This window comes from Molossus molossus, unplaced genomic scaffold (genome assembly GCF_014108415.1).
Source record: "Molossus molossus isolate mMolMol1 unplaced genomic scaffold, mMolMol1.p scaffold_m16_p_17, whole genome shotgun sequence".
NCBI classification, from domain to species: domain Eukaryota; kingdom Metazoa; phylum Chordata; class Mammalia; order Chiroptera; family Molossidae; genus Molossus; species Molossus molossus.
Window position 1 is genome coordinate 49,832,174 of NW_023425352.1, and position 16,368 is coordinate 49,848,541.

General features: G+C 42.0%; 1 protein-coding gene across 4 annotated transcripts in view; it reads right to left on the bottom strand.

Annotated features, from left to right (window-relative positions):
• DNA2 (DNA replication helicase/nuclease 2) overlaps positions 1–16,136 on the bottom strand; it is a 53,637-nt gene extending 37,501 nt beyond the window's left edge. For 3 of the 4 annotated variants that reach the window (XM_036265015.1, XM_036265013.1, XM_036265012.1), the window contains exons 1-4: positions 16,036–16,136; positions 14,609–14,791; positions 12,157–12,340; positions 8,060–8,205 (exon numbers count right to left, since the gene is read on the bottom strand). In XM_036265015.1, coding sequence (XP_036120908.1) covers positions 8,060–8,205; positions 12,157–12,340; positions 14,609–14,791; positions 16,036–16,109 — 587 coding nt within the window. In that variant the 5' untranslated portion in view covers positions 16,110–16,136. The remainder of the gene's footprint in view (positions 1–8,059; positions 8,206–12,156; positions 12,341–14,608; positions 14,792–16,035) is intronic. The other variant, XM_036265014.1, reaches the window with a different exon arrangement.
• Positions 16,137–16,368: the final 232 nt, after the last annotated feature.

The following is a 16,368-nucleotide window of genomic DNA, read 5'->3' on the forward strand; positions in this document are numbered from 1 at the left end:
GGGGAAACAAGGACTCAGGTACTGCCGGCAGAACTGCAACTGGGGCAATGTCTATACAGAGTAATTCGGCAATACATATCAAAGTTTTAAATGTACCCAGACTGGACCCTGTCCTGGAGGGGGTAAGATTCTATAAAGGACACTAGTGGGCAAAGCTGAACTATGGACAGATCAGACAAAAGTATTCTATCAATGTTAAATTTCCTTAAGTCGGTAACTGTACTGTGGTTACATAAAAGAAAAATCCCTATTCTTAGGAAATACATACTTAAGTGTATATGGTGGTTTTTCACCACAGGGACATGAGCCCTGAGCCCACCTGGCTGAGCATCAGCAAGACCGTCATGAGCAGTCCCTGGCCAGCAGAGGCTGCCACGTCAGGCACTGAGGCCTCACACCCAGCTGTCACCACATGCCTGACCCCAATCTCCAGAGCGGTCTGGGGAGAAGAGGCCTGAAGGAAAAGTGAGCAAGGCCAGCTTTGCCCACTGCAGTGGGGACCCCTGAGCCCACCAGGCAACCCAGGATGTCCAGGGCTCTGCTCGGCCTGCTCTCTGGCTGGTGTCTTCATGGTTTACAGCTCATCATGTATTCCATGATGAATACCACTTAATCTTAGAAAAAGAATACACACACACACACACACCAGGTGGATAAGACTAAAAAGTATACAGATGTTCTCTGTACTACTCCTGCAACTTTTCTCTAAATTTAAAATTATTTCCAAATTAAAAATATTTTTACACTTTTAAATGCATATATCCTCTAGCCCAACAATTCCACTTTTAATAATTGACTCAACATATGTTCCCGCATAGATGTGAAAAAAAGGATGTACAAAGGTATTTATTATAGCACTGATAATAAAAGTAAAGATTGAAATGCTACAAGATGCTTAAATTATGATATATCTACACAATGATACATTATGCCACTATTAATTAAAAGTGAGATAGCTCAGTAAGTATTGAGATAAAATGATCACCAAGATTTAATTTTTAAGTGCACAAAAAGTGCATGGTATGCTACCATCTACATAACAAAATATAAATACAAATACACACACACAACACACATTAATGTTTGAAATCTCAGGAAGGGCCCTGGCCGGTTTGGCTCAGCGGTTGGAGTGTCGGCCTACAGTACAGAGAGACCCGGGTTCGGTTCCCGCTAAGGGCATGTACCTCGGTTGCGGTTTGTCCCCGGCCCTGGTTGGTCGTGCGGGTGGCAGCCACTCGATGTGTCCCTTCACATCGATGTTTCCCTCTCTCTCTCTTCCTCTCTCTCCCTCCCGCTCTATCTGAACAAAAAATGGAAAAATGTCCTCGGGTGAGGATAAAAAAAGAAATCTCAGGAAGGGACATATAGGAAAACAATAGTGGTTGCCTCTGGGGAGAGGAACTGCATTATGAGAAAAATAAGGGTAGAAAGGAATTAGAGTTTACTGTATACACTCTTGTACTATTTCAATAACATATGGTATACATGAATTTATACCCTATTTAGAAATAATGTTTTCTTTTTTTTTATCCTATACTACTGAATAATCTTTTTCCTAAGTACCTTTCTCCAGTCATCCTGGAACTGTTCTTCATTGTTATGAACTCCTTAGGCATATTTTCTGTAATTTACTTTTTTTTTCTTTTTTTCTTTATTGATTTCAGAGAGGAAGGGAGAGGGAGAGCAATAGAAACATCAATGAGAGAGAACCCTCCTGCGTGCCTCCCACTGGGGATTTGGCTCACAACCTGGGCATGTGCCCTGATTGGGAATTGAACCAGTGACCTCTTGGTGCATGGGTTGAAGTTCAACCACTGCGCCACACCGGTCGGGCCTATTTTACTTTTTACAGATCAGGACTACTTAAAGTTTACACACCAGTCTATACTGGTTATTTAATGTCTTCTGCATTTAAATTCTCTTTTTTATTTTGTGAAGTCGCAGCAAAATGACATGTCACAACTTGGTTTTTCCTGAGATTAGTAATATACTTAAGGTGGGATCTTCAAGACTACACTCTTAAAGATATGATGACAGGGTAGAACATGAGCAGAGAAAATTTGTTCTAAGAGCTGTAATAAGGTGTAAGGGCCCATGAGGGAGGGTAGAAAAGAAAGCTAAACCTGTTATTTTAGGATTTGGGAATTTATAAAAGTATTCTTTTGAACAGGATTGGCATTATTGTGGATGGGCAACATTCCTAAGACAGCACATATTTTCATAATTATGAAATGAGACACAAGTTTTCCCTTAATGATTTAGGATACCATGATTAAAAAACAAAAGAACAATAGTATTAATTCATTGACCCAAGGACGTGCTAAGAATGCATTCCTCCAAATTTCTGACCTTCACAGTTCTTATATTTTTTAAAAGATTCCTTTATCAGACCCTGACCAGTTTGGATCAGCGTTAGAGCGTTGGCCTGCGGTCCAGAGAGACTCGGGATTGGTTCCCGCTAGGGGCATGTACCTCAGTTGCAGTCTGTCCCTGCTCTGGTTGGGTCGTGCGGGTGGCAGCCACAAGATGTGTCCCTTGCACATCAATGTTTCTCTCTCTCCCTCTCTCCCTCTCTCTCTATCTGAACAAAAAATGGAAAAAATGTCCTCGGGTGAGGATTTAAAAAAAAAAAAAGATTCCTCTTTCCACCCTGGCCAGTTTTTCTCAGTGGTTAGAGCGTCAACTTGTGAAACAGAGAGTCCTGGGTTCAGTTCCCTCTAAGGGTACGTACCTTGGTTGGGGTTTGGCCCTGGCCCCGGTTGGGGTTCTGTGGGTGGCAACCACTTGATGTGTCTTTCTCACAGCGATGTTTCTCTCTCTCTCTTCCTCCCTCTCTCCTTCCTGTTCTATCTGAAGACAAATGCAAAAGTGTCCTTGAATGAGGATAAAAAAATTTAAAAAAAGAGAGAGATTCCTCTTTCCTATACTGTAATGAAAATATCAGCTCGCACACTATACGACTATGAAGGTGTCTCTCTCCCACATCTGGGAAACCAGGTAAATAAGAACATTAGCCATTAGTGAAAAACAAATGCTAAGGGCATCAGAGAAACATTCCATTTCATAAAGTACAGAAGGGTTTTTTAATACATGAAAAACATGAATTCTAAGCAAGGGCTGCTCAGAAACCCTGTTTTCTTTCATCCTGGTATTCAAGTTAGGTTCTGAACAAATCAGACTGCCTGATACCTAAACACCTGAGGTGCTTTAAAATATGTCCAAAAATTTTTTTTAAAAATGTCCTAAAATTCTTTGACACTCCCTTTAAAAAATGACACCCAATTCCCCTACCCTTAAGGGAGAGCTGGTCTTAGTGACTTGCACTTAATGAATAAAAAAGCAGAAGTGACAGTGCAGGGATTAAAGACTCAGTTATGAAAGGCACTGTGCTCCTGCTTGCTCTCTTTCTTGGACCCTGCAATCCAAGAAGCAGCTGCCATGCATGAGGACACATCATGCAGCCTAACGAGAGACCCCATGGCGAGGACTGAGACCTCCTGCCAACAGCCAACCAGTGAAACACAAGAGACATGTGAGTGATTCATCTTGCAAGCAGAGCCTCCTGCATTGGTCAAGCCTTCAGATGGCACAGCCCCACATGGGAGACCCTGAGCCAGAACCAGTCAGCTACGTAACTTCCAAATTCCTGACCTACAGAAACTATGAGATAACACGTTACATGTTTGTCATTTAAGCCACTAACTTTTCTTTTCTCTTCTCTTCTGTTCTTTCTTTTTTCCATCACCATTTATCCCCTTTATGCCTTCTTCCACCTCCCCCAAATAGTCACCACTGTTTTCCATGTCCCTGAGTTCTCTCTCTACTTTGTTCAATCTCCCCACTACCCCCAACAACCCCCTCCTCAGAGCTATCTGCCTGCTCTCTGTGAGTCTGTCTCTATTTTTAAGCCACTAAGTTTGGATGTGACTGGTTTCAGGGCAATAATCAATACAATACACAACAGATAAGGTATCACCATTTGCTGATTAGGGTGTGACAAAAAAAAATTTGAAAAGCAAAGTGGCAAGGAAGACAGTGAGTAGAACTCCTAAAGCAAAAACTTTATTAAATCTATTTATATCCTGAATGCCATGCTATGTGGTCATGAACAAGTGACAACTTCTCTTTGCTTCAGTTTCTTCATTTATAACTAGTTGCTATCAGACTATATATGTCTAAAAGCACTTAACACAGTGCCTGACATATGCCAGGGGTCTAAAATGCCTTTAGGACATTATATTACAAGTCATTAGTAAATCAGTTTTGACATTTTGAAACACATTTTTTCCCATAAAAACAGTGAAACACCAAAGTCCATCTGGGAAAGTAGATTGATGCCAAAATCAAAATCACCACTAATAAAAACATTTCTGTGAGCAAAGATGGACTGTAACAGGAGACCAGGAAGAAACAGACAGCAGAATATGCCAAACTCTCTGCAGGCAGTCAGTCACTCATACAACACCAATGACTGACCATCTGGATTTACACACATTATTTCCATTGTCAAAAAACACAATACAGTGGAACAGAACAGAGAACCCAGAAATGGACCAAAGGCAATATGCTCAATTAATATTTGACAAAGGGGGCAAGAGCATACAGTGAGTAAAGACAGCCTTTTTAATAAATGGTGTTGGGAAAATTGGACAGCTACATGCAAAAAAATGAAACTAGACCATCAACTTACACCATACAAAAGATAAACTCAAAATGGATAAAAGACTTAAATGTGACCCGTAAATCCATAAAAATTCTAGAAGAAAATGTAGGCAACAAAATTTCAGACATCATACGCAGCAGAATTTTCACTGATACATCACCAAAGGTAACAGAAACAAAGGAAAAAATGAACACATGGGACTACATCAAACTAAAAAGCTTTTTCACAGCAAAAGAAACAACCATCAAAATAGAAAGGCAACCCACTGTATGGGAGAACATCATTGCCAATGATACATCAGATAAGGGGTTAATTTCCAAAATATTTAGAGTACTCATACAACTCAACAAAAGGAAGACAAAGAACCCAATTAAAAAATGAGCATAGGAGCCCTGGCCAGTTTGGCTCAGCGGTTAAAGCGTCGGCCTGCGGTACAGAGAGACCTGGGTTTGGTTCCCGCTAAGGGCACGTACTTCGGTTGCAGTTTGTCCCCGGCCCTGGTTGGTCGTGTGGGTGGCAGCCACTCGATGTGTCCCTTCACGTCGATGTTTCTCTCTCTCTCTCCCTTCCTCTCTCTCCCTCCCACTCTAGCTGTGCAAAAAATGGGAAAATATCCTCGGGTGAGGATAAAAAATAAAAAAAATGAGCATAGGAGCCCTAGCCGGTTTGGCTCAGCGGTTAGAGCGTCGGCCTGCGGTCCTGAGAGACCCAGGTTCGGTTCCCGCTAAGGGCACGTACCTCGGTTGCAGTTTGTCCCCGGCCCTGGTTGGGTCGTGTGGGTGGCAGCCACTTGACGTGTCCCTTTCACGTCGATGTTTCTCTCTTTCTCTCTCCCTCCCACACTCTATCTGAACAAAAAATAGAAAAAATGTCCTCGGGTGAGGATAAAAAAAAAAAAATGAGCATAGGAGCTGAATAGACACCTCTCCAAACAGGACATACAAATGGCCAAGAGACATATGAAGAAACGCTCAACATCACTAGTCATCAGAGAAATGCAAATTAAAAGAACAATGAGGTATCACCTCACACCTGCCAGAATGGCCGCCATCAACAAATCATCAAACAAGTGTTGGCGAGGGTGTGGAGAAAAGGGGACTCTAGTGCACTGCTGGTGGGAATGCAGACTGGTGCAGCCACTATGGAAAACAATATGGTGTTACCTCAAAAAATTAAAAATTGAACTCCCATTTGACCCAGTGATCCCACTTCTAGGAATATACCCTAAGAAGCCTGAAACACCAATCAGAAAGACTATATGTACCCCCATGTTCATAGCAGCACTATTTACCATAGCTAAGATCTGGAAACAGCCCAAGTGTCCACCAGTAGACGAATGGATAAAAAAGCTGTGGTACATATACACAATGGAGTACTATGCAGCTGTAAGAAAGAAAGATCTCTCATCCTTTGAGACGACATGGAGGGACCTAGAAAGTATTAACCTAAGTGAAACAAGCCAAGCAGAAAAAGACAAATACCACATGATCTCATTTATATATGGAATATAATGAATATAACAGTCTGAGGAATAGGGTAGACCCAGAAATACAGAAGTAGAGTACAGACTGACAACCCTCAGAAGAGGGGGTAGTGGGGGGGTGAGAAGAGATAAACCACAGAACTTATTTGCATGTATGCATAACCAATGGACATGGACAACAAAGCAGGGGCTGGGGCTGGGGTGGGGGGAGGGTATCAATGGGGTAAAAAAGGAGAAACATCTATAACAAAAATAAATAAATACAAAAATAATAATAATAATAAAATAAATAAAAATAAAATATAAGGAAACAAAAAACACCCAATCAGAACAAAGAATTCAAAAAAAATGAGGACAGTATAAGGAGCCTCTGGGACAACTTCAAGTGTACCAATATTTGCATCATAGGGGTGCCAGAAGGAGAAGAGAAAGAACAAGAAATTGAAAACATATTTGAAAAAAATGACAGAAAACTTCCCTAACTTGGTGAAGGAAACAGACATACAAGTCCAGGAAGCACAGAGGGTCCCAAACAAGATGAACCCAAAGAGGCCCATACCAAGACACATCATCATCAAAATGCAAGATTCAAGACAAAGAGAGAATCTTAAAAGCAGCAAGAGAAAAGCAGTTAGTTACCTATAAGGGAGCTCCCATAAGACGTCAGCTGATTTCTCAAGAGAAACTTTCCAGGCCAGAAAGGAGTGGCAAGAGATATTCAAAGTGATGAAAAACAACAACCTACAACCAAGATTACTCTATCCTACAAAGCTATTATTTAGAATTGATGGACATATAAAGAGTTTCCCAGAAAAGAAAATTTTTCACCACCAAACCAGTATTATATGAAATGTTGATGGGTCTTCTTGAAGAAGAACAAAAATATGGCAATAAATACATATCTATCAACAACTGAATCTATAAACAAAATGAGCAAGCAGAACAGAAACAGACTCATAGATACAGAGAACTTTTTGTTGGTTGCCAGATGGAGGGGGTCTGGAGAGGGATGGGTAAAAAAGGTGAAGGAATCAAGAAGTACAAATTGGTTGCTAGACTGATGAACCTCAAAGGGAAGGGGGGAGGGAGGGCAGGAAGAGATTAACCAAAGAACTTATATGCATATATGCATAACCAATGGACACAGACAATAGTGTGGGGAAAGCAGGAGGGGAGTGAAAGCAGGGAGTGGGGGGTCAGTGGGGAAAAAAAGAGGGGACATCTGTAATACATTCAACAATAAAGATATGTTTAAAAAGAAAAGAAAAAAAACACAACAATAGGTATTATCACCTTTTTCAGAATCTTTAAATACTGCAGTCATCACACTAGCAAAGTTAGAATTTCAAATGAGATCGGATTCCCAAACCCATACAATTTTCAGTACATCACACTGTTTCTAAAGGTAAGGCAAAAAGGTTTTCACACTCTCTTGAGTCTGTTGTGCATATGTACAGAAAATTTAGGTATTTTTAGCCAAAGAGTTCCTGTTGTGCAATTTCAGAAGCTCTTCACAGAACTACAATGGGGTACTGAAACTTTGCAACCTGCATTCTAGTATTATACTAATTTATTTTTTAAATATGTTTTTACTAATTTTTAGAAAGAGAGGAAGGGACAGGGAGACAAGAGATAAAAACATTGATGAAACATCAATGAGAGAAAAACATTGATTAGCTGCCTCCTGCATGCCCCCTGCTGGAGATCGAGCCCACAACCTAGGTATGTGTCTGACCCCATTGCAAATCAAACCAGAAACCTCTTAGTGTATGGGTTGATACTCAACCACTGAGCCACATCAGCCAGGCTAGTATTACACTGATTTATATTGAATAGTCTAATGGCCAAATATTTTATAGATGCCAGAAGTTATATAATAAAATTGTACCTGCAGTTCTCTCGTAACTACTTACATTTCCTTCAGATGTCTTATCTCTTGAACAGTTTGACAAGCAAGTTCTTGTAGCTTTTCTGGGGCAAAGCTATCACTTATTGCTTTCTGAAATACTTCATGGAGAACTGTACCAATCAGCATTTGGCGTGTGGCTTGATCAGAGCTCTATCGGAAAAAAAAAATTTTATTTCACAATGCATTAACAAAGTGAATGTATACCTATTACATAATATATTAAACCACCGTAGCCAAAGTGCACTAGTAAGACAAATGCCAAAACATCAACCAATGTTTTTTTCTGGTGGGTGGAATTTTATTTTTAATTTTTTTTCTTTATTGATTTTTTAGAGCAAGAGGAAGGTAGAAAGATAGAAACATCGATTAGAGAGAACATCAATTGGCTACTTCCTGAATGCCCCCCACTGGGGATTTGGCCCACAACCTAGACATGTTCTCTGACTGGAAATCGAACTGGTGACCTCTTGGTGCATGAGTTGATGCTTAACCACTGAGCCATAATGGCCAGGCAGTATGGGGTTTTTTTAATTTTTATTTATGATTACTATTTTTTAATCCTCACTCGATGATATTTTTCCATTGATATTTAGATAGAGTGGGAGGGAAAGAGAGAGATCAATGTGAAAGAGACACATCAATTGACTGCCTCCCACACAACCCTACCAGAGCCGGGGATCTAACCAGGGCTAGTATGAGGATTTTTAAAAACCATTATATTTCCATTTAAAATTAACCAAGCCCTGCCTGGCTGGTGTGGCTCAGTGGTTAAGTGTTGACCCATGCACCAGGAGGTTGCCAGTTCAATTCCAGGTCAGGGCACATGCCCAGGCTGTGGGCCCAATCCCCAATGAGGGGCCTGCAGGAGGCAGCCAATCAATGTTCTCTCTCATCTATGTTTTCTCTCCTTCTCCTCCCTTTCTCTCTCTAAAATCAATAAAGAAAAAAATTTAAATAACTTAAAATAAAATAAAATAAAATTAACCAAGCCCTGGCCAGTTTGGTTCAGTGATTAGAGCATCCGTCTAGACACTGAATGGTTACTGGTTCAGTTCCTGGTCAAGGGCATCTACCTGGGTTGCTGGTTTGATCCCTAGCCCCAGTCAGGTCATGCGGGAGACAACTGATTGAGGTGTCTCTCTCACATGGATATCTCTCTCTCTCCCCCTCCGTCCCTCCCTTCCTCCCTTCCATTATATCAAAAAAATCAATGGAGCGCAGCCAGTGTGGCTCAGTGGATTGAGTATCTCCCATGACTGAGAAGTCCCGGTTCGATTCCCAGTTAGGGCATATGGCCTGGTTGCAGGCTTGATCCCTAGTAGGGGGCATGCAGAAGGCAGCCGATTGATGCATCTCTCTCACATTGATGTTTCTATCTCCCTCTCCCTTCCTCTCTCTCTAAAAAATCAGTAAAAACATTTTAAAAATACTAAATGGAAAAATATCCTCAGGTGAAGTTTAACAAAAAATAAAAAATTAGCCAACACAAAAAGTTCAACATATTATCAAATATTTAATATATTCAATTCTAATTTCATTTTATAATTTACCAACTAGAAAAGTCAGTAAAGGCATACCTTACAAACTCATGCCAGTAAAAGATATATTGAAACATAAAATGTAGAGTGGGAAGAGATAAACCAAAGAACTTACATGCATATATGCATAACCAATGGACACAGACAATAGTGTGGGGAAGGCAGGAGGGGAGATGGGAGCAGAGAGGGAATCAATAGTGGAAAAGGGGGGGGGGGACATTTGTAATATTTTCAACAATAAAGATTTTTTAAAAGGAGAAACATAAAATTTAAACTTACAGCAGAGATTTTTGGCAAGAAAGTTCTCTCCACTCAAAAGAAACAATGTTTTTCAATTAATTATTTTATTAACCTAGGCCTCTACTTTGAAACTATCAAAAAACTAGACAGCCTGGCCAGTGTGGCTCAGTGGTAGAGTATCATCGATGCACCAAGAAGTTGCCAGTTTGATTCCCGGTCAGGGCACATACCCAGGTTGTGGGCCCAATCCCCAGTGAGGGGTGTGCAGGAGGTGACCAATAGACATATTTCTATCTTTCTCTCCCTCTCCCTTCCTCTCTCTCTCTCTAAAATCAATAAAGAAAAAATATAGGGAAGAAAACAAAGTAGATAAAGGCCACCAAGCCATCAATCAGGAATTTTTTAAACTTACAGAGGTACTCTCTGTACTATTTTTGCAAATTCTATGTAAGTCTGAATTATTTCAAAATTAAAAGTTTTTAATAGATTAATATTTAGATCCACTGTATAATACAGGGCTAAGAGAGAAACTGATCATCTCCTACAAATGAAGGAAAAAAGTGGATAAAATAAACTACAAATAAGTATCAGCTAACTCTATTAGAAAAATCTACGTAGGTATTTTTCTTCTTGCTTAGCTGTAGTTTTGGTTTTCTGCAAATAGAGATTAACTGTATAATTAAAACAATTTTCTGGAAGGAGAAGGAAACATTTGTTTTTTTAATCCTCACCTGAGATATATATATTATTTCTGAGGAAGAGAAATATGAATGTGAGAGAGAAGTGCTGATCAGCCGCCTCCCATGCGCGCCCCAACCAGGGATCGAGCCTACAACCCAGGCATGTGCCGACTGGAAATCAAACCGGCAACCTCTTGGTGCATGGGACGACGCCCAATCCACTAAGCCACACAAACTGGGCTATATATTTTTTAAAACGTCAGCTTTCAGCTCTGGCTAGGTGGCTCAGATGGTTAGAGCATTCTCCCATACAACAAAAGGTTGCAGATTCAATTCCCGATCAGGGCATATACCTAGGTTACAGGAGGCAGCTGATCAATGTTTCTCTGTCACATAGATGTTTCTCTCTCTCTCTAAAATCAATAAATACACATCCTTGGGTAAGGATTTTTTTAAAAGTCAGCTTTCATTTACTTGCAAAATAATATGTTAGGGTAAACAGAATGGGTACATGAAGGTTTATTATAATCATCTCCATGTATATTTAAAATTTTCCATATAAACTTTTTTAAAGGAAACTATCATATATATTTTTAGTTGATTGGGAATCACATGAAGCACAGTTGAGAAATGTCTAGATGTATTAAATTTAAAATTATATGACTAAGTTAACTTTTTTATCATTAAAATTTTATTAGTGTTGAACAAGACCAAGGATTCAGGCACCTGGTCTTGAGTCCGAGCACTGAGTCTTACTAGCTACATCATTTTCAGCAAGACACTTAAACTCTCTGAGCCAGGTTTTCCTCATCTATAAAATGCAGCTGATTAATACCATCTACCTCACAGAAATGTTGGAAGGATTAAGTAATATAAAAGTAGAAAGTGCTCTCTATAACCCTGGTTGGTGTAACTCGGTTGAATGTCGGCTCATGAACTAAGAGGTCGCCAGTTAGATTGCCAGTCAGAGAACATGCCTGGGTTTCCTGCTTGATTCCCAGTAAGGGGTATGCAGGAGGCAGAGACTGATGTTTCTCTCTACTTTCCCTCTCTCTCTAAAAATCAATAAAAACATTTATTTTCCCCAAAAGTGCTCTATAAACTCTAAAATCCTACATAAATTTTAGCTGTTAACATTATTCACCGTCTGGCCAGTGTGGCTCAGTGGCTGGGCATCGACCCATGCACCAAGAGGTCGCCGGTTTCATTCCTGGTCAGGACACATGCCCAGGCTGTGGGCCCGATCCCCAGTGCGAGCATGCAGGAGGCGGCCAATCAATGTTCTCTCTCACTGATGTTTCTATCTCTCTCTCCCTGTCCCTTCCTCTCTTCTAAAATTAATAAAGAAAAAAATTTTTTTTAAAACATATTCACCCTGCCCTGGCCAGTTTGGCTCAGCGGTTAGAGCGTCGGCCTGCGGTACAGAGAGACCTGGGTTCGGTTCCCGCTAAGGGCACGTACTTCGGTTGCAGTTTGTCCCCGGCCCTGGTTGGTCGTGTGGGTGGCAGCCACTCGATGTGTCCCTTCACGTCGATGTTTCTCTCTCTCTCCCCTTCCTCTCTCTCCCTCCCACTCTATCTGTACAAAAAATGGAAAAATATCCTCGGGTGAGGATAAAAAAAAAAAAAAAAAAACATATTCACCCTGAAAGTTTCACTTAGGACAGCTCTTCTCATACATCGAATACTACTGGCTATACTTGTGCCAGAAATCAGCATGTCTGGATACAGAATCAAATATCCAAAATCTTCATCTATTATCCAAGTATCAGCTATGCAGTCTCCTTCCAAATGAATGATGTCCCCTGGCTCTACTGGTACAGAGCACCTACAAAGAAAGCAAAGTAACAAGACACAGTTTAGGTTCCTACATTTAAGCTTATTAAGGAGGCTTTAAAAATAAACAAATATTTTGTCTGAAGAAGTATTTTTAAATGTAGCCCAGCCAGTGTGGCTCAGTGGTTGAGCGTTGACCCATGCAACAAGAGGTCACCAGTTCAATTCCTCGTCAGGGCACATGCCCAAGTTGTGAGCCAAACCCCCAGTGGGGACATGCAGGAGGTGTCCAATCAATGTTCTCTCTCATTGATGTTTCTCTCTCTCTCTCCTTCTCCCTTCCTCTCTAAAATCAATAAAGAAAAAAATTTTTAATAAATAAATGTATGGATCTTTTTAAAAAATTAAATACCAGGACGCAGTCTTCTGAATCAACTCTTAGTCATTCCATTCCTTACTACCTCTGAAACACACCTGAAAATACTCATGCATTTTCCTTAAATCCCCCCAAAAAAATCTGCTTTAGCATAATCTAAAGCCATCAAATCTTTAATGGTGTAATACAGAGCTCCAATTACACGATGTTGTTTTAATAATAAATTCTCTTATTCTTAAGACTTACAGCATATCTACACGTTCTATAAGTCTTGAGGCATGGAGCCAAACCCAATGTACCAAGAATAAAACCATATTCATCTTGGCCCTGACAGGTTTGGCTCAGCAGTTAGAGCATTGGCCAGAGGATGGAAGGATCACGGATTCAATTCCCTGTGAGGGGTACATACCTGGGTTTCAGGTTCGTCCCTGTCGCCGGCTGGGGTTGTGTGGGAGGCAACCAATTTTTTTTTTTTTTATCCTCACCCGAGGACACTTTTCCATTTTTTGTTCAGATAGAGTGGGAGGGAGAGAGAGAGAAACATTGACATGAAAGGGACACATCGAGTGGCTGCCACCCACACGACCCAACTAGGGCCAGGGGCAAACCACAACCAAGGCACGTGCCCTCAGTGGGAACTGAACCCAGGTCTCTCTGGACCGCAGGCCGATGCTCTAACAGCTGAGCCAAACCGGCCAGGGCGGGAGGCAACAAACTGATGTGTCTCTCTCACATAGATGTTTCTCTCCCTCCCCCCCACTTCCACTCTATCTAAAAATCATTTAAAAAATATCCTTGGATAAGGATTAACAAAAAAACAACAAAACTATTTATCTAGTTCAAACCATCCAATTTTTTGTCTAGACAAAATTAGACCTGACCTTCTCTGCATCTCCCCTTCACCCCTCACATACCACACTGCTTGAATAGAGAAATATAAGGTCAAAGAATGTTCTTATGCTGTAATTAATTTTGCTCTTATTAAGAATATGAGTTTGGCCCTGGCCGGTTTGGCTCAGCGGTTAGAGCGTCGGCCTGCGGTCCGTAGAGACCCAGGTTCGGTTCCCGCTAAGGGCACGTACCTCGGTTGCAGTTTGTCCCTGGCCCTGGTTGGGTCGTGCGGGTGGCAGCCACTCGATGTGTCCCTTTCACATCGATGTTTCTCTCTCTCTCTCTCCCTGTCTCTCTCCCTTCCACTCTATCTGAACAAAAAAATGGAAAAATGTCCTCGGGTGAGGATAAAAAAAAAAGAATATGAGTTTGCCCTGGCCGGTTTGGCTCAGCGGTTAGAGCATTGGCCCGCGGACCAGTGTCCCGAGTTTGGTTCCCACTAAGGGCATGTACTTTGGCTGCAGTTTGTTCCCGGCCCTAGTTGAGGTTGTGTGGGTAGCAACCAGTCGATGTGGCTCTCTCACATAGATGTTTCTCTGTCTCTCTTCTCCCCTCTCTCCCTCCCGCTCTATCTGAAGATAAATGCAAAAAATGTCCTCGGGTAAGGATTAAAAAAAAAGAATATGAGTTTTAAACAGTAATCTTAAAACAGAAAGTACTGGGAAATAAGAAGTAATCACTTAACAAGTCCCTCTGTAATTGCAAATGACAGTAAAAATCAAGTTTTGAAATAAGGAGTTTTGGAATAAGAGACCTGACATGCTGGGGTAAAGGCACAAGTTTTATGTGGAATTAGTTCAGATTGAAAACTATTCCTTCTATTAATAACTAAATTATAGTGACATCCACACAAGCCCATGTGATGGCTTTTAGGATGGTTCCCTTAACAATCTCCCAGATCTTGCCCTGGCAGGTTTGGCTCAGTGGTTGGAGCGTCGGCCTGAGGACCAGAGACTCCCGGGTTCAGTTCCCGCTAGGCCCTAGCAGCTAGGGGCACATACCAAAAAAAAAAGGAATCTCCCAGATCAGTGCTCAAAGTCACACAAAAATTACCAGTCATTCCTAAGGATGCACAATTCTTTATATTCTAGTGACTGGGAAGCAGTGATGATTAGATGCTTTTCGTGGTTTCCTTCTTCATTCTGCACAATACTGACTTCTAATACCAGGTACCGGTTATCCATCCCTCGGCTCAGGACTGTTTTAGAAGAGAAAGCTTCCACCTTCTTCTGAAATCTAAAGCATACAAATACTGTAGCACAAGCATGAAATAAGAAGCAATCAACTCCTTTATCTACAAATCAATCTTCTAGCCCTGGCTGGTTTGGCTTAGCATTAAGAGCGTCGGCTTGCAGACCAGAGTCCTGGGTTCGATTTCTGCCAAGGGCACATACCTTAGTTGTGATTTGTCCCCAGCCCTGGTTGGCGTCGTGCAGGTGGCAACCAATCTATGTGTCTCTCTCACATCAATGTTTCTCTCTCTCTTGTTCTCTTCCTCCCACTCTGTCTGAAGATAAAATGTAAAAATGTCCTTGGATGAGGATTTAAAAAAAATAGTAACCTACCAAACTTCTAGTGTTTAGGTTTGTCTCTTCTGGAAAGCTTACCACAATGACCGTTAGCTAAAATGGTTAAAAATTAAGAGAGCAAGACACCCTGCCAGTGTGGCTCAGGGGTTGAGCGACTGACCCATGCATCAAGAGGTTTGATTCCTGATCAGGGCACATGCCCAGGTTGTGGGCCAAATCCCCAGTGGGGGGCATGCAGGAGGCAGCCAATCAATGTTCTCTCTCACAGATGTTTCTATTTCTCTCTCCCTCTCTAAAATCAATAAAGGCAAATTTTTTTTTTAAATAGTGCCAACTGTTATTAAAAATAAATAAATAAAAAATAAACTGACTTGGGCCCAGCCGGTGTGGCTCAGTGGTTGAGCGTTGACCCATGCACCAAGAGGTCACCGTCACCGGTTGGATTCCCGGTCAGGGCACATGCCCAGGTTGGAGGCCGATTCCCAGTGGGGGACATGCAGGAGGCAGCCAATGATGTTCGCATGCTTTTTCTCATCCATGTTTCTCTCTCTCTCTCCCTCTCCATTCCTCTTTCATTAAAATCAATAAAGAAAAATAGTTTTTAAAACTGACTTGGGATAAGTCTCCAACTACACACAGAGAAAAGCATCTGGTAGTAGCAATTTCCTTTTATGAAGACATTTAAGGTAGCAGCTGGGGCTCTCCAGATTCGGCAATGACCTGAAATCAGGGGAAACAATGAACTGCTGGGGAGGGAGAGTCTCCAGGCTCTAGTCCAAGTGCGGCCCCAAAGAGGACCCTGCCAAGCAGACCCCAGCTCTGGGACCCGCGCCCCGGGACCTGAGCCAGGTCACTGCCCCAGCTCCAGTCCGCGGAGGCGTGGGTGCGGCCTCTCCCGCTTTCTTTCAAATCTCCCGCTTTGTTCCCAGACCCTCCCCGCGCTCCGCTCACTCTTCCGCGGGTGGCTCAGCCTCCTGCCAGAAACTCTTCTCCATCAGCAGCTCCAGAACACCCAGCTGCTCCATCTTGGGTGCGGAGACTGTAAACTGTCGCCAAATAAAATCAGGGTAACCTGCAACAACACAAAAGAGAAAGGAGAGCCGGTCCTTCAGGCGCCGCGCGCATGCGCCGACCCGCCGAGGTCGCAAGTGACCTGCGCGGACTTCGCCTCCTGTGCGGGCCTCGGTCCACGTGGAGCGCCCCACCTGGGCGACCCGGGTCCTGAAGGCAGGTTTGCTGTGTTGCCTTCGGTTTTAGAAAACAGGGAGCCTTCACAATGTGAAC